Source organism: Micrasema longulum, unplaced genomic scaffold (assembly GCF_059751315.1).
Source record: "Micrasema longulum isolate JH-2025_06_02 unplaced genomic scaffold, ASM5975131v1 h1tg000554l, whole genome shotgun sequence".
In the NCBI taxonomy this organism is placed as follows: Eukaryota; Metazoa; Arthropoda; class Insecta; order Trichoptera; family Brachycentridae; genus Micrasema; species Micrasema longulum.
The window spans coordinates 291330-317983 of record NW_028277750.1 but is presented as its reverse complement, the minus strand read 5'-3'; the positions used below and the strand labels follow the sequence as shown (position 1 = coordinate 317983).

Genomic DNA, 26654 nt, shown 5'->3' with positions numbered 1-26654 from the left:
CTTTATTTGAAAATCCATATTACCAAACAATGTTTTTTTGTCATTTTCATGATTCGAAAATGGATTGAATCTTTAATTTCTCGAACAAGCGTCCTTTCCACGAATTTCTAGACCTTCCCTGTACTTACAGGAACATGTGTACATCGTGTCTACTCCTCAACACACTCTTTTATTTCTTTAGGACTTGATTAAAATTATTTTAAAAGGTTTGCGGTTCTAGCCTTAGTGCATTACATTTTTCTACGTTTTTTGCACTTTCTTAAATGTTGACATAATTTTCGTATCTGTTTTTTTTTGTTCTTGGCCCATTATTAAACAGTTTCTTTCAGTTTGTTAGTTAAGAGTTAGTTAAGAATCGATTATTTCTACATTTGTTGGTCGATTTTAATAACTAAACGGTATCTATATTTTCAATCTAATTTTAGGTCAGACAGATATTAAAAAACTGAAGCGGGAAAACGAACAGCTTAGAAGAGAAGTGGGGGCGCTCAGGGGAGAGTACGATAGACTGGAGAGATTGCTCCATCAGAGGGACAAGGACAGTCCAGAGCGGCAAGATGACGAGAAGGTAGCTATCTGTTCCTTTCTAGACCGCGAGTATGTCAACAGGTTGGAAGGAGGCAGCAAGAGACTGGTGGGGCCAAAAACACAACTGTCCGGACGAAAAAACGACAAAAGGTAGTTATTTGTTATTTTCCCGTTTACAATTAATCAATCAATAATTCCTTATTCCATTTTTGCTACCCAATAATAGCATGCTGTTTTATGATTTTCACAAACCTGAAATCTGTCGAGCTGAAAGCATTCACGGATAACCTACTTGATAAATTCAAAAATAAAAAAATGCGCTGGAGATCATCACAAAATGGGGCTCAAAAGCCGATTGCTGAAGATAAAACAAATTCAATGATCATAACTAAAAGAGAGGATCAGCATTCATCATTCACATGAATGGGGTACGGTAAAAATTCTTAGATTATTTTAAGGTTTCAAGGCTAAGCAAGACCACCAGCTGAATTGGTATAAACAACTGAGCTTCCACTCAAGTTTTTTTAAATATTTATTGTCAAATCTCCTCCTCCAAAGCTAGATCCTTAAAGTATCGTGCCATAAGCAGTGGGCGAGTGATGTCACATCCTCAAGAATAACAAATTATCCCCCAAATAAGCATCTTCTTTTGTAATTCAAAGCATCACATTCACACAGAATGTGCAAGACTGTTCATCATCCGCACTGCAGAACCTACATCTGTAGCTCAATCGCAAATAACTATCGACGTGCTAATAAACGACGTGATAACAATTTCTCACCATGGTTGTTTATCGTATTCACAATCACAATGGAACATCCGTGAACACCTAATATTAAATGTCCAAATATTTACGTTTCGCGACGTATAATCCTGCTACGCAATTTTTTTGAAATTATATTTATTTATTATTTACCATGCTATTTATTGCATTTAGCCGGCGTTTGGCAAGCCAAATGTCAAGAAAAAGAGTCGCCATATTAATTATAATTTAATTTTCACTTTTTTGTATTAGATACTCCTTACTATTTTGCAAATGCAATATATTGTATAATTTTTTATAGTAAACGCCGATTTTTTGCCAGTGAACTGCATTTATTTACGAGGAAAACAAAAAACAAACCGACACGAGCGTTGACTTAGAGATTGCACACGCGTTGTCTTATGACTGCGATAACTTAAGCATGTTTATTATTATTCATTGTGATCGCTCAAATGATTAGCATGTTTTTAAGCACGTCGATAGTTATTTGTGATTGAGCTACTGGAAGTTTCAGAAAAGGTTATTCTACAAGATGTTTATTCAACCTGCAGTATCCTGTAAGGGCTTTAGTGAAAGCCTTTACTTGGATTTGGCTAAGTTTCATCAGGTCGAGAGCAAACCTTTGCAGATACCCTTTAATTTAAACGACTAGTATTTTTTAATGTAATAAGTACTCATTTTGTAAACCTAATGTTTGAATCCTATTAACTTTAGAGACTTTGTGGTAGAAGAGCGTATCTACAAAAGAAAGAAAAATTTTAATATTTAAATACAAATTTTTCGCGTGGTTTTACTCATATTCTAGGACTATTTCTAAATAACCGTATATAACCGTGTCAGAAAGTTCAAAAATGCTAGCGAAACTAGGAAATCTGTATTAGACGTCGATTTCCCATTTTCTAGCATTTTGAGTTATATACAACTCGTCCTATTTTTTTTCTTTATACGCAAGTTGCATTATTTTTTTTTACCTTGCTTATAATCTACAAGGTTTATATTTTTAAAAAAGGATTTTTCTGCAGTTAAACAACTTTAAATTTTAGCTAAGTTTTTGGGATCAGGAAGGATATTCTGGAGTGGGCCAATCAGGAACTTTTCAGCATTTGCTCATGTGGAGAGGAAACTACTTAAAACTCTTCAGGAGAAGCCGGCCTGTTGGCAGTAGTCAACAGGCCTTCCGTTCCACTAGAGGAGTGTTCGGCATTTTCTTCCCCACTTTGGTTTATTTTACCGATTGCCAGCACTATATATATTGACCATGTATGATACTACCTCTCGTGTGAGTTCTTTATTATTTTTCACCGATGGTGTGTCGCATAGATCTTCACCCAGGCTTCTGCATCGCGCCTCCAGCTGTTGTCTTTTAAGCTGAAAAGGGGGCAATGCATCAACAGGCGAGGGACGTCTTGAGGAGTTTTATCGTCGCATGGGTGGCTGTTGATCTCGGAGAGCTTGAAGCGATGCAGGTAGCTCATGAACCCACCATGACCCGTAAGCATCTGGGTGAGCTCGTAGCCAGCATTCTGCATTCTCCTGAAATCAATTCGGCCTACTTTGGTTTATTTTACCAATTGCCAGCACTACATTGACCATGTATGATACTACCGCTCGTGTGAGTTATTTATTACCTATCGCCGATGGGATGTCGCATAGATCTTAACCCAAGCTTCTGTATCGCGCCTCCAGCTGTTGTTTTTGAAAGCTAAAAAGGGGGCAATGCATCAACAGGTGAGGGACATCTTGAGGAGTTTCATCGTCGCATGGGCAGCTGTCGATCTCGGAAAGCTTGAAGCGATGGAGGTAGCTCATGAACCCACCCAGTGCTAAGGGTACTCCATTGGAACTCTAATTGTGGTATATATCGATAATATTTGTTTCGTGGAAGGTAAGGTCATCAGGTTCTCCACTTTCTGGACGTCCGCAGCTGACTATTCGTCGGCAGTTATGTCAAAACTACGGGACCCAAATCTGACTTAGGAGGATTCACAAGAGCTGGCAGAGATGTCTGGAGACTATTTGTGGACACCATATCGTGGGTATACAAGGAAAACCGGTTAACTACGTTTTTGGCATATTTGAGTTATGAATACCATTAACTTCAAATTGTTATCCTCTATCTACAGGTATAAACGGTCAAATAATATTTCCGCCATTAACTGAGTTACAGAGAATTGTAGAGCGAGTAAAAACGTACATATAGCATTCCTTCTCAAATCTTTACAGAGAAAATCACCTGAATAAGTGACTATTTTTTCATTGAAGTTTACGTTTTTAATAATGAATACACCAGGAAAAACGGTTAAGTGTCTTTGTCTGGTTTTCGTAACTAAAACAATATCACATCCAAAGTTTTTACTACAGCTTGCCCACCACATACCGCACACCGCATCTGAGGACATAAGTCTCCTTGGCGGTGCCCACATACACGGAAAATTTGCTCGTTGTCAAACGAGAAAAGCTGCCCGAAGGAGCTCTCTGAAATTTGGTAGCCTTAGCAGCTTTGTGCTGAAAGGAAGTAATCCAGAAGTACATAATATGTACTTCATTGGATTGAGAAGGGAGGGAAGTAAATTCTTCACTGACTGGGATTAAATTGATTGGACATGATCAATTCGCCGAAATTATTACAAAACTTTCTAAAAGCCTTGAAATTCACCAGATCTTACTACGAGTAAAAACAACTACCATTTGAGTTAAGCTTGTTTTCATTGAAGTTAAAATATTTGCATTAATGAAACCTTAGAAAAACTATGTTAAAAAAGACTTGTTAAAGTTATGCAAAACAGGAGTCATTCCCAAAGAACTCCATCATTGGTAAAAGAGTCTTTCTACTTCCACTAATGTGATGGATGCTGTATCTGAAGATAAAAACAATGTTGAATTTGATACAATTCAAATTCAGTTAGACAATGTCGCCGGCTAACTCAACCAGCACAAATTTCTTTACAAGGAAAATCAGCTAAATGCAAATTTTATTTTTCTTATTTTACTGAATTATTTTTTTTCTCAAAATCTTGTTGCTTTTTATATCATTTAAATTCTGTAATGTAAACAAATATGTTACATGAATAATAAATAATGAACATTAAAAAAAAAAAAACAAAACTTGATTTTTAATGAACAACACTACACTTTAAAATTTAATTTACGCAAAACTGGCTTTTTGCAGTTAGCCGGTTTTCCTTGTATATCCACGATATGCTCCAACTAAGAAACTGACATGAAATGATAAATATGACGAAGCTTATACGGTTCAGGTTCAAGAAACAATAAAATATTGCAGTGTGGAACCACCTTTAAAATCAATATTTCACATTCACCCTGCCAGGAATCGAATCTAGGACCTCAAGGATGACAGGCAAACACACTAACGACTACACCACAAGACATAATTCACATCATATTTTATTATTATGATCTCATCGGGAATAAAATTGTGTACTAGAGTATATTTTTCTAAAGCAGTTTTTGTAGATACGCCATTTTACCACTGAGGTTTTTATTAATAAATCTTGCGTGGTGTGTGCAGGGTGACGTGGCGACTTGTCATTGGTTACTGGATGGCCAATCAACGTCGTCGGTTCTAGCATTTATCACATTTCAATGATTTATACAGTAAATTTAAAGTACTATCTTATTTATTTATTGGACACTATATATACATATACAATATATACATACAAGGGCAGGCATATTGCCTTAAGGCAATTTCTTCCTACCTACCCAAACCGTTCAGTTTGAGAAAATTATAAATACATGGACATATTGAATCTTACAGTTTATACAAAAATTAAAAACAAAGATTAACAAAATAAAAATATATTTTTAAAAAAATACACTATACTATGAAGAGAGGATAGGGGATGGGAAGGAAAGAAGAAGGATAAAGGATCAATTAAAATATTTAGATAGTGACAATTCAACACAGCATGTGTGAAGCGAATGGGTTATTCACATCGTGGTTTAATATTCCGAGAGGAGTCAAACAGGAATGTGTAATGTCACCATGGTTGTTCAACATATACATCGATAACTGTATGAAAGAACTGAAAGATTTAAGAATGGGAGCAAAAATGGGTGGTATAACTGTTAACTGTCTTCTGTATGCGGATGATGCCGTGCTTCTTGCTAGCAGCAAAGAAGACCTGCAATTCTTGGTAACAAAAGTCTACGATGTATGCAAGAAAAGCGACTTGCTTATGAATGTTGATAAATCGAAAGTGATGGTTTTTGAAAGGGATGAATATATAACCAAATGTTTGATCAGTGTGAACGGAGATATTCTGAATCAGGTAGAAAAAATTGTGTACCTGGGAAGTATGTTTACTAGGGACGGAAAGGCCAAAAAAGATATTGAAAGGAAGGTGAGTGCCGGGAACAGGGTGAACGGCGCACTGAAATCTACTTTGGCAAACAAATGTTTATCGCAGGAACTAGCTAACGCGAAACTAGCAGTTCACAACGGAGTTCTAGTGCCAACTCTAATGTATGGGAGCGAAGTATGGAATTGGAAAAATGATGATGAAAGTAGGTTGAATGCTGTCGAAATGCGATCCCTCAGGCGATTAGGTGGTAAAACGATGTATGATAAATGTGTGGTGCACAAATGTCGAGATCCGTGAAGTGTGTAAGGCTGTGACATGCATCATCGCCAGAATCAAGGAAGGGGTGCTGCGTCTGTTTGGACATAAAGCGTATGGACAGCGAATGAACGTCTAAAAGGATCTAAGATGGGAATGTTGATGGATGCAGAAAACGAGGAAGACCGAGAAAGACATGGCACGACCAAGTCTATCAAATACTTGAAGATGGACATGTCAAAAGTAGGAATAATCGGCGTGCGTGCATGAGAAGATGTATGAATGTAGAGGAAGTGAGGTCTGTCTGCAAAGATAGAGTGATGTGGCGTTCGATCCTCTCTGCCTACCCCTACGAGGAAACAATCTAATGATTTGTTGTCGTTATTGTAATATTTCATAGTCCTAGTAACTCAATCACAAATATTTATCGACGTGCTAAAAAACATACCAAGCATTTGAGCGATCACAATGAACAATAATGAACATGCCTCAGTTATCGCAGTCATAAGTCAACGCGTGTGTAATCTCTAAGTCAACGCTCGTGTCGGTTTGTTTTTTTGTTTTCCTTGTAAACAAATACAGTGCATTGGCGAAAAAGCGTTTACCATAAAATATAATACAATATATTGCACTTGCAAAATAGTAAGGATTATATAATACAAAAAAGTACATTTTAATTTTGGTGACCATTTTCAACGAGTTTTAAATAACTCACTATTAGAAAATGAAAATCAAGTTGGGAGAGTGGAGTTCGAACCTCGAACCTCTGATCCGTGAGTCCGCAACACTAGCCACGGGACCATAACCCTTTATAATCTTTTTTCTAAACCAAACCGACCAATTTTTTTATTTCATTTATGTATTTGTATTGAAATTGGATTATATCGACGCGACGCTGGTAAAGAAAAAGTTATCAAACGACATGTAGCAACTTTACAGAAGAGCCAATATTTTTTTATCGTTTTTTTTTATTAATAAGAAATATCTCACACATGCGTTTTATTTTGCCATGATTCCTAATTAATTTAAATCAAAATTTAAAATACGATATTCTTTATTATCATGTTTTTAAACCTTTGATTGGTTCTTCCGTAAAGTTGCTACATGTCGCTTGGTATTTTTTTTTCTTTCCAGCGCCTATAAATAAATTATACAGCCTGTAACTGGGGGAGTGGATCATCGGTAGCAACATGAAAAAAATGAAAGCATGAAAAAAAATTCTTAAAAATCTGAACAACTTTTTAACGACTGATACCCGTATGCAGCGACAAACCTTAAGGTGAGGAGAGTACATTCTATTGTCTTCACCTTCGGGTTATTCTCTACATTTGAAATTAGAATGTACTTTCCTCACCTTAAGTTTTGTCTCTGCATACGGGTATGAATATCGCTGAACATACCTGGGGGTTAAATCGATAGACATTGAGGTCTCTCATCGCTATGACACCGATGATCCACCCCCCCAGTTACAGGCTGTATAGATCCTACTACTTCCTTTATGTTCAATTACTATGCGAATAACATGTACATATTTATTATACGTCACTAATGTGAGGAAGTTCAGAGCTACGGCAAATTGGATACAAAAATGTTTTCTTACACACGGTAAAAAATAGAGCATTTAATTGTGCTGTGAAATTTCCATGAAAAAAATAAATGTTTGAATAACATCCAGAGTTCTTGTGAATCAACCAATGAAAGTGTTGCCATAGATTTTCGATTAACGGGAAGCCAATCCACCATCAGCAGACTTCGCCGCAATTTCTAAATAGCAGAACGCCCAGCACTAGGCGGAATTCAAAACATTGATCAAAAAGACATAACGCCTAATTTATTGTCAAAAGTCAGAGTTTATTTGTTTAGTTTGGCAAATTGAGTTCATCAAGAGTTTATTGCATTTGAGAATAAAGTTGCTTAGTTACTATGTGATAAATGCTAGTATACTGAGAAGTTCCCGTGAGCCAAAACTGTGACCTGCCAACTCGCCCTGCAGCAAAAGTGGTAAGTTACATTTCGTTTCTAACTGTTGTTTTTCTGCTTTAGAAATTATTTATTTATTTAAAACATCAAATACAATAACAAGTCAGTAAAATTTGTCAGTTGATGCCGCTCGTCAATTAATAAATTAAAATTTTTTTCAAATTCAAATTTATTTATTCACAAAGTAACATAACAAATAACAAAGGATTTAAGACGTTAAATTGGAACTTTATATCAAACCAAGAACCCTTGAGCAATAGTTCGACATTATCAAGGTATAATACTCTCTAATAGCAAGAGTATTTGCCTCTTAAACATAGTTTCACTAATGTGAAAGATGTCGATCTCCAAAGTGATAATGTTCAGCTGCTTGACTGCTCTTCCAATCGGCATGACCAGAGGCAGGTTGGTTCTGGAAACCGGGAGGTAAAACAGTCTGTGCTGACGCTGTCGGAGATAGCCATCAGGAACATAAAAATTGATACTCTCTAAAATGGCCGAGTTATCGATAAAACCCCTTAATAGTCTAAAAAAATGTCGGTCAAAAAAAGTCAGTGTAGACCCATCCCTTCTAAGTTGTAAACTATTGGTCCCAAGCATACCCAAGAGGAACCCCGTGGGGTAGAGCCACGGATAACTACCATACTCCTTCATGTAGAGATACCTCAGAATTTTTTTCTGAACCCTCTCCAACATGAGGGAGTATCTCGCTTCGTGCAGACTCAATATCACTGATGCACTCTCAAGCCTCGAGCGAACCAACGAGTTGTACAAAATTCTGAGTGTACGGTGATTCTCAAAAACCTTTCCGGTTCGGAGAATGAAACCTAACATCTTTAGTCCAAGGTCACATGTTCTCTCGATGTGAGCATGAAAAGTCAATCTGCTTTCATAGATTACCCCAAGATACTTAATTGTTAAAACACGGATGAGTTGGTGGCCACCAACTCATCCGTGTTTCCGGTGGCCACCCATTGCGTATCTGTGATATACAGTGCGCAATGCTCTAGTGAAAGATAAATGTGATCATAGTGTCTACAGTCGATTATTGTAATGGTATTTACGCAGGTCTACCAATGAATAAAATGACTCGCCCACTAATCTCTAAAGGCGCGTCCATGGTGCGGGCCTAACGCGGTGGCGACAGCGGGCGCGTTAATTTCAAACATACAAAAACGTTTGAAGAAGCCACACATGGCCATAGTACAAGGCATGTGATGGACGCGACAAATTAATGTTCGAGGCCTAAGTTCAGTCATATCACTCCACTACTTAGGGAATTACACTGAATGGTGGAATATAAACACTGTTGGCTTATGTATAAGTCACTGCACACTCCGCTTCGGAATATCTAAGGGAACTTTTTATTCCAGATGAACTAGCTGACAGACGTCTTACGCTTAGATCAGCTACATCTAGAGATAAAAATTATTATACCTCTACGCAAACGGCGCACTAAATTTGCCCGATGATATCAACTCCATCAACGTGGAACGCTTGAGGTGAGCTGACCGCGTAATTAGAATGGACGACGAAAACCCCTTAAAATGCCTTACTCTCTTAGTGCCACAAGGACGATGAGGACCAGGAAGTCCCGAAATGCGATGGATGGACTGCATCAGTGCGGATACGACAACGTTGGAAGTGAGGAACTAGAGAGGAAGGGCAGCCGACCGGCAAGAGTGGAAGAGACTCCTGGATTCAGCCAAGGCACACCCAGGGCTATCGAACTTATGATAATGATGATGATTTCTCCAATTCTTCCATCCGTTGATTTTAGTTAATTTAAAGAGCTGAAATCTCTATTAATGCGGGTGAGATTCGTCTAAATGAATTAAGTTACTCAAATATGACAAGGCGACTTATGAAAATATTTTTCAATTTTATGCTTTTTATTATTTTCAATCAAGCTGGTTACTTCTCTTCTGTGCCTAATATCATCATCATTCCCTTTCCACACCTAATGGTGCATAGGGCACTGCACTGGTACATATATGGCAGCGTATCTTGATAATTTTTGTTACATGGAGGTAAGATGATCAGTCTTACGCTTCAGGTACCAGTCTAGGAACTATGAAATATTCTAGTCTAAAAACACCCTTTTAAATAATATTTCATTTCAACCATTTCGGGAATCGAACCCGAAACCTCTTGCATGGTAGGCAAATACACTGACCATTACACCACAAGGCCGACATATGGAGTATGTGGAATGTTAAATACATCAAGACTATTGAAATTCTTGTTTAATGCTTTACATATACGAGGGATGGTAGAATGTCTCTGATGATTAGTTTTAATGTTAGGAATAAAGAAAATATCAGACAGTTTAGTTGGTACAGTGAAGTAGCGTTTTGCCCTGTCAAACTACCCTTACGGGGAAAAAGCGTGATGGTTTTATTCTTGGTCAATGTGACAGGCGAGATAATACGCTAAATTGGGAGTAAAAAATACGATTTCAAAAAACATGGTTAATTAGATTTTATAATGGCATATTCGGAGTCGCCAGACAAAATTACGTAATAATCTGAGATAACAAAATAGTTCATGAACAAAATCATTTATTGTGTATGCAGACTGGTAGAACTCCATAGTAAATTTGGTAAAGTATCCAAAACAAAACACGTTTATTGGATTTTAATTCTACTTTATTTTTCTAAATACACAAGACGGTATATTGTGATGCGTTTCGTCTTGTTAGGAGTTTTAAAACGTGTTTTATTTTTGATACATTACCAAATTTAAAACAAAATCATTGTCGACCAGTGAAATTGGCTCTGAATGAATATTGTTAAACAGATTGCTGGTACACAGGCGCTAAACCATTTCACCAGCAATGTTTTGAGTATGTCCAAATATCTGTAGACAGGCTGGATTTCTTACCTAGGAAGTTTTTTATACTTACATTTCTTGTTACAGAGAGGGAAAACATTTTTGAGAAGGGAATATGGAAGTTTAGGCACTTACTCACTCACATAATAAAGGTTTCAGCTCTTTTACTTTACAAAAGTCAGCAGGTGGAGAGTTGAGGAAATGTGGATATTTTAACATAGGCAGAATGATGAATGTTACACAGTGTGTAAGGCGGTCATTTAAACCAGCGAATTACAGGTCATAAGCCTTGTAAATGTCTTAATGATTGTGCAGACAGGCATCGTGGCGCAGTTAGTTAGACGGCCGACTGTGAAACTGGCGTCGCGTGTTCGATTCCCGCCAGTTGCAAGAAAGGAATCCAAGAAAGATTTTTTTCTCAATTGGTCTGGGTGTTGTGGTGAATTTTTCATAACCTCCATATCCCCTAGAGGGGGATAGATCCCACCTGCTGACAAGCCTTTGAAATAGAGGCTTGGCAGGTTATTCCTTTAAAAAAAAATCAAAAAGAAAAATGATTTTGTTAAGTTTGTAGAATTTAGCTGGTTGAAGGTCGTGGAGCTCCTACTCCAGTTGGAGGTGGACAGAAAACACGATGTTGGTGTTCCAATGTGTATTTATTACATGGCGAATAAATATACGGAACTCGAGACAATTTTTTTGTTTACATTTGTTACATTTTTTATTACATAATATATCATCATCATTCCATTTCCGCACCTACTGGTGCATAGGGCACTGGATTGGTACACCAATCGCAGCATATCTCGATCAATGTTTGTTACATGAAGGTAAGAAGATCAGTCTTACGCCTCAGGTACCAGTCCAGGGACTATAAATTATTCTAGTGTGAAAACACCCTTTTAAATCAATATTTCATATCAACAATGTCGGAAATCAAGCCCAAAACCTCTTGCATGGTAGATAAACGCGCTGACATCACAATATTTATTAAAACGAAAAAAAACCCACATAGCATTGCCTGGTGCTATTCTGAACCACTCTAGTGGCACGAGAAAACGGTTTTTCTCGTGTATTTTGTGTGTAAATACACGAGATAATACGGCCGCGAGAGCGTTAGGAATAACAACTCTGAGCGTGGATATACTACATCTAGAATACATAATGAAATATATGGTGGAGAATTGAAATTGTAATGTAATTAGACTGTGGAACTGAGTGACTGCGTTGAGCTTACTTGGTTGAGCTGACTATTTGGGCTGATTTGTTTGGGTTGACTGCTTTGGGCTGACTGACGTTATCACGCCCTGTGGTATCTTTATAGGCCGCATTTCTTTATCATCCATGTTTTTTTTTCGTTAACCACGCTTTAACGAGAGTCTTAACTACGCTTACCTACTTTACAAGGCGTCAGGTTTTCGACGTCCTGGACGTCTACTGCTGTCTGTTCGCCGGCAGTTTATGTCAGAACTTTGGGATGAAAACCTGACTCAGGGACGCAAAGGAGTTGGCGGCCGACAGAGATGCGTGGAGGCTCTTTGTGCATACTATATGCTCCAGCTAGGGAGCGGACATGGAATTATGACTCCATGGTAGGAATGACGAGAAATGATAACAAAACGCACTTTATTCTAGACAATGTGTAAAATGGCTACATAAACTGGCCAATGACATATCATAAGCTCTGTAATAATCTCTTCTATAAAATGTTATCCATTTCTGCTGTATCATATGAATCATAATAACTCCGGGGGGGGTTGAATCCATTCCCTTTCAGCAAAAATTTGGACCAACTCGAAAATTTTTTTTATACATAGAGGTAAAAACAGAGTATTAAAAAAATAAAGGATAATTACATAGCAATGAAATACATATTAATAGTAAAAATAGTAAACAAAAAATCCCACAAAGACATGGCCTGTTCGTGGGTATACAAAAAAATGTCAATGAATTTTGCTCATATAATAAATGGACAGTTATAATATTTTTTTGTACCATAAGAAAGAGAAAATAAAATATTCTAAAAAAAAAAATACAAAAGTATTCCTTATTATTAAAGGGCAACAAAATATATCATAGAAAAAAAAGTTCATATCTTTGGTTTGTATCCAAGATAGTGCGTGTTTTTTAAAAGAAGGAAAATTTTTAATGTTTGGAATCAATGAAATATTATCAGTAAAAAAGAATTTTTAAAAATTAGGCCTATAAAATATGCATGTCTCTGTGCGAGCCTCGTTTTACAATGTGGTATTTCTAACACACGATTCCTTCTTTGACTTGATCTATTTGAATTACTTGTAAATAAATTTTGGTTCTTAAATATATATTTTAAACATTGCAAACAATATATTTGTCTTAGGTCTTAAAGTTTAGCTTTTCTTTGTTATTAATATTGTTATAATTTATGTGATGTTTTCGTTTTCCGCAGACTTCTATCGGGAGCTGCTGCAGCGAATGTGACAGCGACTGCTGCTTCCAGAACGACGCCAACACCCTCGCCCTGTGCGGGGGTGACGGGGGGCACCTCTGCGCGGTGCCGGAGGAGCCCCCCGACTCCCACGCTGTAAGTAGAATCTTCCCCTCGGGCCCCCGCAGTGCTCTGAACGCTCTAGACTTATCTTCATACGAATGTATTTCCGTATTTTCTCACTGGATTATAGCACTTAAGCGGTGATTTTTTACACACTATAGATGTTCATCATTGGCGTGTCTTTATAATAATAATAATAATAATGGTTTATTAACAAAAATTATAATTACTTAATCAACAATATTTTGAGTTTGTCCAAATTTTTGTAGACAAGGACTGTAATATGTTAGTGTTAACATTTTTCCAGGTAGTTGAATCCTACAACAATATTTTGAGTTTGTCCAAATTTTTGTAGACAAGAACTGAATTCAACTCCCCGGGGAGCTGTTTATATTAACATATTACAACAGAGATGAAGAACATTTATGAGAAGGTAATATAGAAGTCTAGGCATTTACAGGGCTAATTACTATGGCGACTGCTTTTCTTGACATTCGGCTTGCCAATCACTGGCTTAATGCAATAAATTGCATGATAAATAATAAATTAATAAATAAAAATAGCAGTTTTGGAATATTTTCTATATTTACACCGGTGAAATTCAAATATGTGATTGCGCAGCAGGATTGTCCGTCTCGAAACGTAAATATTTTGACATTTAATATTAGTTTTTCACGGATGTTCCATTGTGATCGCGAATACGATAAACAACCATGGTGATTGAGCTACAGGCGCCAATTCATATGAATCATTCTAGCATAAAAGCACATTTTTAAATAAAAATTCCGTAAAAACCATGTCGGGAATCGAATCCGAGACCTCTTGCGTGGTATTAAAACGCGCTACCACGAGGCCGACAAATAAATACCTAACGAAAAGAAAATCGTTTCGAAAACGTAACGACTGCGATCTTTGTTCATCTCATGCCGGGCTCCGGCAACTTTGGCGTGCTAAAATAATGTAACTTTTAAGGAAATATGCGGTTTGCTGACAATTTTAATGAATAGGTATTTAAACTTTGTTTTTCCGTCACTCTCTCGCAAACGCTTTCTCGACACTACGCGAAAAACACAGCTGGACGTCGGATTTATTATGGCTAACTGAAATCGACAAAATCGACGTTTTGATATTCGGTTTTCGGTACCCCAAAGTCAAACCGATTTGTTTTTTATATTTAAATAAAGAGTATCAAAATAAAATTTTCTTTGTCGGTCTTTGCGTTTTCCAAAAATAATTATTATATTTGTATAGCGTACGACCAAAAACGGCAGACTAAACTGGGCGCTTTTAAGAGTTTTGGATGGTTCCAGTAACCATAATAAATTATTTATCAAAAAAACAAAACAATATAGTCATTAAAGTTGTTGAGGAATTCGGGATCTTGGATATAAAGCAGTTATATATCTTTCGAATTACAATGTTCGTGAAAGCAAATATTCTACCAAAGCCCAAAAGAAACACTCCCACACTACCAGAAGTCGAACTAGAGAATGGGTCATGGGGTTTTCCACAAACTCTGTATTCGGGCAACGAAATTTCAGGTATCTGGGCCCTAAAATATACAATATGTTACCCGAACATTGCAAAACCATGACCCGGATTCAACTAAATAAATTTGTATAAAAATGGTTACAGGATTTAGGTAGAGAAAAATCGGAAAATTTACTAAAAACATTCTTAAATAATAAATAGTTTAATTAAATGTTGTATAAAAATTGGAAAATTATTAAAAGTTAATATTAGTTCTTAAGATGTTATGAACTAACTTAATAAAGCATAAATAAATAAATAACCATAAAAGAAATGAACTAGTTTTATTTTGATTGTTTACTTTGCATAAAAATGTCTGAATTAAAACAGGTTTGTATCTAGTTAGGCAGACTAGACCTAATCCAGAAAAATCTATTACCTTAAACTTGTAGATTAATAATTTGTAATTTTATTTATATGATTGTTAATAAACAGAGATATTAATATTATTATTTTGCCACTAATAAATATCTATAGTGTGTAAAAAAAAACTGCTCTGGGTCCGTATAGGAGGCTAAAGTTTATCTTCAATTTTATCAAAAAAGTAAAATTAAGTTTTCTGTATGAAAAATAGAATATGTTTGAAATTCGTTTTTCTGAACGTGATCAATTACAGGTTACCGACGCAGATACTTTGAATTTTCATACAAATATACACTTTTTTGTACATAAATATCGATGTTAGTTCATCATCATTCTCTTTTCGCACCGAATGGTGCATAGGGCACTGCATTGGTACACAAATCACAGCGTATCTTGATCATTTTTGATACATGAAGATAAAATATTTTTGTGCTTTTTAAATATTTTTTATTTCCTTTTTTAATTACAAAAAAAAATGCCATATTATCTTTTACAGATTATTTTATTTTTTCTTTCTTATGTTACATAAAAATATTATAACTGTCCATTATTTATTATAGGAGCAAAAATTCATTAACATTTTCTTGTATACCCACGAACAGGCCATGCCTTTGTGGGATTTTTTGTTTACTATTTTTACTATTAATATGTATTTCATTGGAATGTAATTATGCTTTATTTTTTTTAATACTCAGTTTTATCACTTATTTTTATTGTAAAAATAAAAAAATTTAAAAATAGTAAATATCAAAAAACTAAAAAATGATCAGTCTTTCGCTTTAGATACCAGTCTAGGGACTGTGAAATATTCTAGTGTTAGAACACCCTTTTAAATAAATATTTCATATCAACCATGTCCGGAATTAAACCGTATAGATATGTACCGATGAAAGTAGCGTTTATAATCGCGGCCCTGGGGTGCATTTATGAATCTCCTCTATCCCCTGAGACCTAGAGAGTGGTTAATTTAGGGATATTTATTTTTTCCATGTAACAAATTTTTTCTTCATATATGACCACACTGATGATCAAACGTCAAAAAATATGAACACGTGAAATCAAACATGATGATTTTGATTTAGAACATTATTGCGATATTAAACATTACCCAAAACACTGAATTAGGTTAAATTGACCAAATTGTATTAGTTTTATTTCCGTTTTAAAATCAGTTTTATACACCATTTGATTTTTAATTATCAATATGGCCATTATATGAAGCAAAGTGCCGTGGCATTAAAAAAAATAATCTTAAAATTAATCACTCTCTAGGGGGGGGGTAGAAAAGATTGATATTTTTGCATCCCTGGGCCGCGATTAATGCCATAATGCAGGAAGACAATTCAAGGATGCGTTGGTATAAAGAAAAGTCTAAAAGTTTAATACGTAACAAAAATAAAATTACCTTCTCTAAACTGTTCGCCATCGCTGTTGTAATTTGTTAATTTTAATGACTCCCTGTGGGTGAAATTTAGTCTTTTTTATACAAACGTTTGGACAAACTCAAAATATTGTAGTAAAACCAACTGGTCCAAGAAGTTTAATCTATTTTTTGTAATTAGAAAATTGTTTTCAGGCGTTGCCTAGTATGTGAAATAATTCAGATAAATCTGTTCACAACTATAAAGGTTTCAGGTCTTTAATTTCACCAAAATCAACAGATGGAGAAATTAAAGAAACGTGGATGTTCAAATCACCTTCGAAAACGCCTGAAATATTATTATGTATTCCCAGAATCCTGAACACCTTAAGTTTTGATTGCTTTTTTTCCTCAAATGTATTTTTTTATCACTTTTTCTTTCCTTGTTTCCTCTTTCTCTCTCCTTCCAAACTTATTATCTGATCCCACATTTTCCTCATCATCAAATACGAATAACATAATGTACTTTAAAAAAAAAAAATACTAATGTTAATATATGCAAGCCTTATCCCCAAATTTGAAAAACAGCTGTTATTTTTAATTAATAAGTTTTTTTCAAATATTTTATTTTAACATATGTATGTATCTTTCAATATATATATTTTTTTGGTACAAAATTTTGACCAATCTCTTCTTTTGACCGGTCTGTTTTTTTGGTTGGCTGGAAGATATTGCTTTTGGCAATAAGTCCGCCAAAGTACTTATTCTTTGTACTTGCAATTTTAAATAATCTAACAGGACAAAATGGTAAATGTTACTAAAGCTAGGGTTTCCTAGGACAGCGGTGCCCGTATTTTAACGGCCGTAGTGAACGGTGATGCAGTGGACAGCCGTCGTAACGTCGACTAGAGAGTGGTTTCCTGGGGAAACGGTGTTAAATGGTGTTGATAACACCGTTTTCCTAGGAAACCATACTCTAGTCACCGTTACGACGGCTGTCCACTGCATCACCGTTCACTACGGCCGTTAAAATACGGGCACCGCTGTCCTAGGAAACCCTAGCTTAAGTGTATAAAGCGGCGACTTAAACCAGCCAATGACAGGTCATAAGCCCTGTAAATGACTAGACTTCTACATTCCCTTCGCTTAAACGTCTCTCCATCCCTGTTGCAATTTGTGAAAATAAAATCGTTTCGAAAACGCAACGATGGCGATCTTCGTCCACCTCGTGCCGGGCCCCGACTACGTCGGCGTGCCAAAATAATGTGACATTTAACAGAAATCTTCTGTATAATAAAATTGGCCAGCGGCCAATGTTTACGGCAAATGCGAAAAAATCATGCTCCCAAACTTCAGTAGAATGGAAGACTTTTACAAGGCGGTACTGTTTCCTCCGAATCGCTCAAAATGTCTGCGGGGAATGGCGAAAAAAAAGTAAAAACATTGAAATTACTTAATAATCTTATCTGCGATGTTCGACGCGTGTTTTTCTGTTTCGGCGTGATTCTACGAAATTCGTCTGTGCTTTTGTAGATTTAATGTCGGATCGGATCTTTATGCAAAATGACTGTCAGTTTACATTGTTTTTCCCGCGCTGTTTTAAAATTAGATTTTCTTGACGCGCTTTTGTTTTATCCGGTGGCGGTGATCCGCGTCAATTCTAATTACAAAAACTAATTATCGCCGTCATTATAATTTTCCTAGTCGCACCCAATGGTGCATAAGGCACTAGATCGGTGCACCAAATTCGGGTACCTTCAACATTTGTTACGCGGAGGTAGACTTACCAGTCTTACGCTTCACGAACAATAAGGAAGTTCAGTGGTTATTTTTTTATATTACTATTTGTTTATCAATAGAATATCAAATTAAACTAATAAAAATAAATATACATTTTTATCGTAGAATTAAGAATAGTCCAGAAGGAGCCTAGAATCATATTTGAATACATCGAACTGTGTCCGAAAATTCCCCCACTTTGCCCACTTTCACCGCGCGCATGCGTGAAGTCGCCTCGTAATGTTGCCAGATTGCGAAAAGTAAAATCATAACACAAATGTTTTTTTTTTTTTTTTAAGTACTCTAAAATCGTATTGTACACTCGGAAACATTGATTGACACAACAGAGTAGATAAGTAAAAGTCGTTTAGTAAAAGTAATTTTATCAATGAATTTTCAACTTTATTAATGTAACAAAATTTATCTTTGACAATTCAAAGAAAACAAAATGGAAATTTTGTTAGTGTTGCCAGGGTAGTCAAATTTTTTACAATACTTTGCTCATCAAATATTATTTAACATGACATAAAAATATCCGCTTTAGGTAAAATAAAATTTGTTACATTAATAAAGTTAAAAATTCATTCATTAAATTACCTCAACTACAGATTGCTGACAGATGGAAAAATAATTAAATTTTTAAGTAATACATTTGCTATTTACACGTGCATTTGCCACTTACACATGAAATGTGATCCCATCCTGTTTCTTTTTGATCCCAGCAGTATTTCTACACTTTAAAACGACTCAACACCGCATAGTTGAATTCAAATCGGGAGTTGCGTACTGTGCGACTTTTACAAAGAAACTAATGGGTCAAACCGACAACGTACTCCTTTAAGAGTAGTTAAGTCGCCTTCTGTTTGATGCGCGTATGCCGTTTCTGGACTGTTCTTAATTCTATGATTTTTATGTATCGGATTATCGGCGCCATGATTTTTTAGTTTTATTTTTTTTTTTATTTGGGAAAAAAATAACAGGTTTTACATATATTGTATGAAAAAAAAAGAATATACACGAGTGTAAACAAAAAATGTAAAAACAGTCAATATAAATTTTCCACAGTGATGTAAGCTATTGACTAAGTATATTATCGGCATCAAAATAAAAGCAATTTAACAACTCAGAAATGTTAGACACTATGAAGTTGCAAATAAAATTAAAATACATAAATGTATATACAGTTATAAAAATAAAGTAACTAAAAATAAGATAAATAAAAGATAAAAAGATAAAAGTAATTTTGAAATTGTGATAACGCAACTTCTCTTTGATGAGATCTGCTGATTAGTGAATTGGTAAACCGCCGATTGGTAAATGTCGGCCTCGTGGCGTAATGGTCAGCGCGTTTGCCTACCATGCAAGTGGTCTCGGGTTCGATTCCCGACATAGTTGATTTGAAATATTTATTTAAAATTGTGTTTTTACACTAGAATATTTCGTAGTCCCTGGACTCGTACCTGAAGCGTAAGACTGATCATCTTACCTTCATGTTACAGAAATGATCAGGAAACGCTGCGATTGGCGTACCGATGCAGTGCTCTATGCACCATTAGGTAACAGGGGAATTATGATGATATTAAAAAAAGTTGAAGCTATTATTGTATCAGTTTTTTGCGATTTGCTCAAAATAAAGAAAAGTGGATTTGGCCGGATTTGCGTATCCCTCAAATGTTTCTTTTTCGCGTTAGGTTAAAAATAAAGTATTTGTTTATTGGAAAGGGATTATGATAATGGGCTTCGCACACTGTTCTTGTCTGTCATCACTCACTACTCACTACTAACCAGTGGCGAGCGGTGAGTTTTTAAATTGGTAAGCTATGAAAATTCCGATAAAATGTCCATAGCGGTAGTATGGCATATAAAAAACAAGTCTATTTTATATTTAATAAATAATTCCTAACAAATGGCTCCAGCGGCTAATAGTTTCAGTAAAAATATTTTCTAATGTAGCACAAACATTTGGTTTAAAAAATACAATTTAAAAAAACATACTAGCAAAAAAAAATTGGAACCCCTATGGACTCGAACCCCCGCCTACGTCATTAGAAAGCAGCGACCCACCCGCGCAGCTATTTCGCATTTCAGGCTAAGCGTCGAAAAAGTAATTAATAAACTGGATTAGCGCACCGGTGCATCTTTGGTTAAGTCAGACTATTATAACTTGTCTTGAAATAAAACACTATTTCTTAATAAATGATAATAATTAAATAATTTTAAAGTATTCCTTACCGAGTACGATAGTTCACCAAACAAAACATAAATTACGTTTAAGGAAGATTGTTTCATCGACTTTTTTATCACATTATTATTCACAAAACGACATAAGTTATACATATTATAATTCTTCATATACTAGTAACGTTTTTATCATAACTCTAACTAAATTTTAATAGTTTAAATGGATACTGAAGAATAACCTACAATATTCAACTGTCATCGTAAGCACAAAAACGAATTACAATTAAAAAACAATTAGCGAATCTTTGTTTTTTAAAACCCACTAAAGGATTTAAACTATATTATGGATTAAAATATCAATTCGTTTCGATTAAAATATCAAAATATTTATTTATTTCAAAGCAAATTTACTTTCAAACCGCCGAAACATAAGTATGACTTACTTATTATTGTAACATCCGTGTTAAGACATACAAAATATATTCGTTATCTCTTTCTCACACATAACGAGTGCGTATATTGTCACCTCCCTTAGACTGTCGTAAGTCAAATTAGTGTATGTTTAAAGAATACTAGCCCTTATGAAAAAGTATTGAAAGACTAAATTGCATTAATAAAAGCTCTAAGATTTTACTGTAATCGCAAGTGTAATTTTTCGAACGAGATTCTAAAGTTTTAGGTTAAAGACGTATTTGAATTAGTGATTTTAAAGTGAGCAGAGTAATTTGTAAAAAACATTGTAAAAACGTGCTAAGTGCCGTAAGTAAAAACATAATTATTTTAGTCAACGCTATGGTCCAGTTTTGCTTGAAAATAACGAACATAGAATTAAATAACACGAAATACGTAATTACAGTTTTTGAAACGGGCTAAATACATCTTTACTGCTACTCACTAAGGCTTAGTTTCGAATACGCGAGATGACACATACGTAAACATTAGGCCAACTGAACCGATGTTTCCGAGAGCCGCACTATTATACCCGTATGCAGAGACAAAACTTAAGCTGAGGAAAGTACATCCTATTGTCGTCACCTTCGGGTTATTCTTTGCATATGAGATTAGAAGTTCTCAAAATATTTTAAAACTATCTACAAGGAAGAAAACAGTTTACGAAAATTGAAGAACACAAAAGTGAAATAACAACAATGCAATTTGGAGTACCTCAGGGATCAATATTAGGACCATTGTTTTATATAATATACATTAACGACATAATACACAGTGACATAATGGGAAAAAAACAATCTATGCGGACGACTTAGGAATTTTATATGAAAACAAAAATGACATTGAAACCACTAAAACCATCAACAATGACGTGCAAAAACTATTAGAATGGACAAACAAAAACTTCTTAACACTAAATGCCAAGAAATGCAATATAATACATTTCGAAACACAAAAGAAGAACCATAACATGAACATAAAAATAAACAACGAAACTCTTAAAGAACTAGAACATGTGACTTACCTAGGACTCACAATGGACAGACAATTAAAATGGACAAAACACATAGACGGACTCACTAAAGTAATGGCATCACTACATAGCCTCTTCTACAAAATTAAAGATTTTCTATCAAGAAAGGAAAAAATTATGATGTACGAAGCCTATGTCAAAAGTAAATTGAGTTACATGATCGCCTTCTGGGGAACTGGTAACAAGACAGACATAACAAGAATACAAAGACAACAAAATAAAATTCTTAAACTAACATACAACCTACCCTACCTGACCTCTACGACTGAACTGTACAAAAAAACTCACCAGTTCGACATAAACTACTTGACTAAAATTGAGACCTTAAAAATTGTGCACAAAATAACACTGGGAAACATACAAGACGACGACATAATATTAGTCAAAAATGCTGACATACATAAATATAACACCAGACAACAAAAACACTATCATATTGAAAAAGCAAAGACAAACACAGGACAGTCAAAAATACTACATAATGGACTTAAACACTACAACGACCTACCTTACTACTTGAAAACTTTTAATGGAGACAAATTTAAAATCAATCTGAAAAAGCACATGATGACTGAACTAACTAGACTAGACGAGACATAAAATGACTAGACAATATTAAATTTCTAATGTAACCCTAACGGGTTTTTTAAAATTGTAAATAAATAAAAAAATAAAAAAATAATTTAAAAAAAGAATGTACTTTCTACGCGTTAAGTTTTGTCTCTGTATACGGGTATTAGAATAATTCTTAAGAGTCCGTACTATTCCAAAGTTTGTAAGAATTTTAGAAAAGGGGGCGTGGTCGTTTGTTTAGTGAAGACGTTTTTCGTTTCCAGGTGTTTATAAAACAGGGTTGTCACAAATGCACGTCATAAGGCGATTTTTTACAGAGATTGGTAGGGAGTAGGAAGTACAATAAAAACGTTTATTTTAATTAAGTAAAAAGTTTACTAAAAACATTTTTAATACATAAAAGTAAGCAATAATAAACCTTATAAATGACATTGTTGAGTACATAAATTAATTTTAAAAACAAATATGCAATTAGATATAATAAACAAGTAAAACTGCAATAATGTAAATGTATTCAGTTTAAAAATTAACCAATTTGTTAAAATATTGTCTTACTCTGACGGCAGGTTGTAACTTACATCTTTAAAAACTGGTTAAACGGGGTCTCCAATTCCAAAATATTTTCCGAATTCGTTATTTGATTTGAGAACTGAAAACAGTAATCTCTATTAAATTTTATATTTAAACTTGTATCTTTGGATAGAGTGAAGATACCACTTCCAATTTGGTGATTTGGAGAAATCATGCCATTTCACCGAAGAGGTTACGTTTCACAGAGAGGATAGAACACCATATCACTCTGTCTTTGGATGTAAACCTCGCTTCCTCTACAATCACACATTTTCTCATTCACGTACACTGATTTTTCCGACATTATGGTATATAAATATGAATTAAATTAATTAATTATGGATAACTTATTTAGCGCCATTTTCGTAATAAAATACCTCAAGGGCGCTTTACATGGTGATACATTTTCGTAATAAAATACCTCAATGGCGCTTTACATGGAGTGATGAAGTAAATGTTTATTTACCCATAGCGAGTTAGGTTTTTAAAAACATGGGGGGTATCGCACCATTTATAACACGTACCAAATAATTTGTTTTTGTCCAAATTAATGGATTGAAAGTGGTTGAAACACACCCAATTGTTATTTTCAGGGGACAATTGTTCCGCCCTGCTTATGGATCCATTTATTCCGCCTTATTTCATCTATCGGGAATCTATAATAAGTTTATAAATTTAATGATAAAATGATTACACTAATAAATAACATTTAAGTGAATAGTAATATTTTAAGGTAATGCACAGCCCTGGCAGTCTTAATCATAAGAGCCGCCCCAAAAAGTGGTCATAAAAATACCATTCAAAATTGGTGCAGATGTATTGTCATCTCTTTTAGTTACATCAATAAACGACAATTTCACATTCTTTCAACGAGATAAAAAGAGAAAGAATTATTTCCAGATGTCGGTTGACTCGGTAAAAGGTCGTCGAGTTTGCATGTCTTGAACATTTAAAGAAATATTTGGATTTAAACGATTGAAAAAAATTATTTAAATTACATAAATCCAATGTACAAGGTATTTAAATTACTCAAAAACAAATGCTATAATAATTGCTCAAATGATAGTACAAAAATAGTGGTGCATTTATGTTGAAAACTACCAAACAACGTATTAATGTGAAAATTTATAATATTTGATAAATACCCGTGATAACTGAAGCGTTTTCTCCCTTTTCCAGTTCTATTTGAACATCCTTTCATGGCACAAGTCGGCATAATGAATTTTGATGTAATCATCAAAATACCGACAGAGCGTTTGACAGCTCGAAGCAATACTGGCCTCGTACGTAAAAAACGAGCATCTTAAAATTCTAAAATCGACTACAAAACAAAAAATGAAGACCGTACCCACATATTTTATTTGCCTCCCTTTCTCTCATTTAGAACATATTGTAAAAAATGAGTCCGCTATAACAGGCAACATGCATTGGATTGGTAAAATGTTTTGTTATCCCTCTACAGATGTATATGCTCTAAGGTATAATTATTCCCAATGACGTCAAATTTGTCATAGTGTGAGTAAGTTTTGCTAGCACACATAAATTCGAGCTGAAGACAAATATTTTTGCGCCTCACATCTATAGGTATCTCGTGGCATTGTACCGTGTAGGGATAGCACCGGACATCAATCAGTCGCTAGTCGCTAGCACGCTTTCAGGCTGTCCGCACGCCTTTGGTTAGCACTACGTTTATTTAGTATTACTAGCGACTTTAAATTCACGCATATTTAAATTTTGGCCGTTTTGAATTTTGATGGTTTTTTGTTTTACATAATTTAAAATGAATCCGAAGTACAATATTATACCGCTTTTATTATAATTAAATTTAAGTTCTATTGACGTATTTTGTTTTTGTATTTTTCCATAGTAAATGAAGGTATATTTATTTATTCAGCAATCTAAACCATTCTCACTCTTTCTTCAATTTTCACAATATTTTCCTTTGCAATAATATTTATTTGTTTAACTTTTAATTTTATAAAATATGTTTGTTATTTTATTTTGCAATTGTAGCATGAATAACTTATGCATGCCAAATTACATTACTTCAATGAATTACTTGGTGATGGCTGCAATCTGGGAAACTAATTTTTTGACATGTTTGTATTACTACATTTTTTATTTACCATTTTTGAGTGCATTTTTTATTTTACTAAATGCTTATAAGCACTTTTTTCTACCCGTTAAAATGCATACTTCAGTGTGACATTCAAAATATAATTCAATGGAGCAAACAAAACAAATTATTCTTCAATGTTTCCACATGTTTTGTAATGGCATACACAAGAGCATCCTAAACAATATACTATCGTTATCTCATGGACGGAGTGAGGCTTGAAAGGGCTTCAACGTCCAGAGATCTCGGGGTGTTGTTTGATGCTCAGTTATCTTTTAATCTTCATATTGTTAATCTATGTAATGACTCCCTTAAAATGCTTGGTTTTGTTCTTAGAAATGCCAAGATCTTTTCTAACACTCGGATTATGAGGACATTGTATAATTCCTTGGTAAGAAGTCGTTTGGAGTTTAGTTCCATTATTTGGTCGCCACATGAGACTCGATACTCTTTGATGGTGGAGAGAGTGCAGAAAAAATTTCTGCGCTATCTGTACCTAAAAGAGTGTGGATATTATCCTTGGATCTTCCCAACCGGCTTTTTACTGGGAATGCTAGGCTATCAGTCATTATGGAGGAGGAGGGACGTTCATTTGGGTGTTCACTTTTTCCAGGTGATCGGTGGTCGCATACATAACTCAGAAATTCTGATGGATGTAGGTCTGTTCGTACCTGATAACTATCTTCGACAAAGACAGCATCGATTGTTTTACCTACCGCGATGCAGAACCAACCTGCCAATGGTTATGCCGGTTGGTAGAGCAATCTTGCTACTTAATCGCATCGCCTCGGATGTCGACATATTTCACGACAGTGGGCCTTCCCTTAGGAAAGCACTTTCTAACTTTTAATTTTTATTTTTACATTTTCTTATATTATTTGAATAACATAACTATCTACTGTAATTTGTGATCTATTATTGTATTTAGAATGAATTGGGTCTTTTTTCTGTAATGTTCTAAATATCTGAATAAATAAATAAATAAATAAATGAAATGAAATACATACATAAAAAACATAATAGTATTGTATTTTATTGTATTGATATCTAATTTTATTAAAGGTACCTATACTTTTGATTTTCAAGTATTATATACAACGTTTAAATATATATATATCTAAATAGGTAGGTATATATATTTATATGTATACATACATAAATATACCTACCTGTAAAAAGCCAGTAATTGCTATTGACAATAACTGTTATTGAAAATTAAACAACGAAAAATTTTCGAAATTAGCCGAAAAATAATATTTCGATAAATATTATTTTTCGGTTTGTATGGAGTACAAGTATATAGTAGGATTGGAGCTTCACTAGAAATTTGGTATCAAAGACGCCACTGGTATAAATACATTGAATTTCTTAGTAAAGATACCAGTCTCGAAGATGTCGCGAAAGCGATGAAACCGGTCACTGGATAATCTAAATTTGTGGATTAAAATATCACTTTTCTCTTATTTTCTATAATAAATTACAATG

The 26654-nt window shown here is 34.6% G+C and overlaps 1 protein-coding gene across 2 annotated transcripts in view; it reads left to right on the top strand.

Moving 5' to 3' along the window:
- LOC148280668 (uncharacterized) overlaps nucleotides 1-26654 on the top strand; it is a 104468-nt gene that overhangs the window by 67856 nt on the left and 9958 nt on the right. Inside the window, exons 4-5 of one of the 2 annotated variants that reach the window (XM_088228022.1) lie at nucleotides 426-568; nucleotides 13113-13247. In XM_088228022.1, coding sequence (XP_088084148.1) covers nucleotides 426-568; nucleotides 13113-13247 — 278 coding nt within the window. Of the gene's footprint in view, nucleotides 1-425; nucleotides 679-13112; nucleotides 13248-26654 lie in introns of both variants that reach the window. The other variant, XM_088228024.1, reaches the window with a different exon arrangement.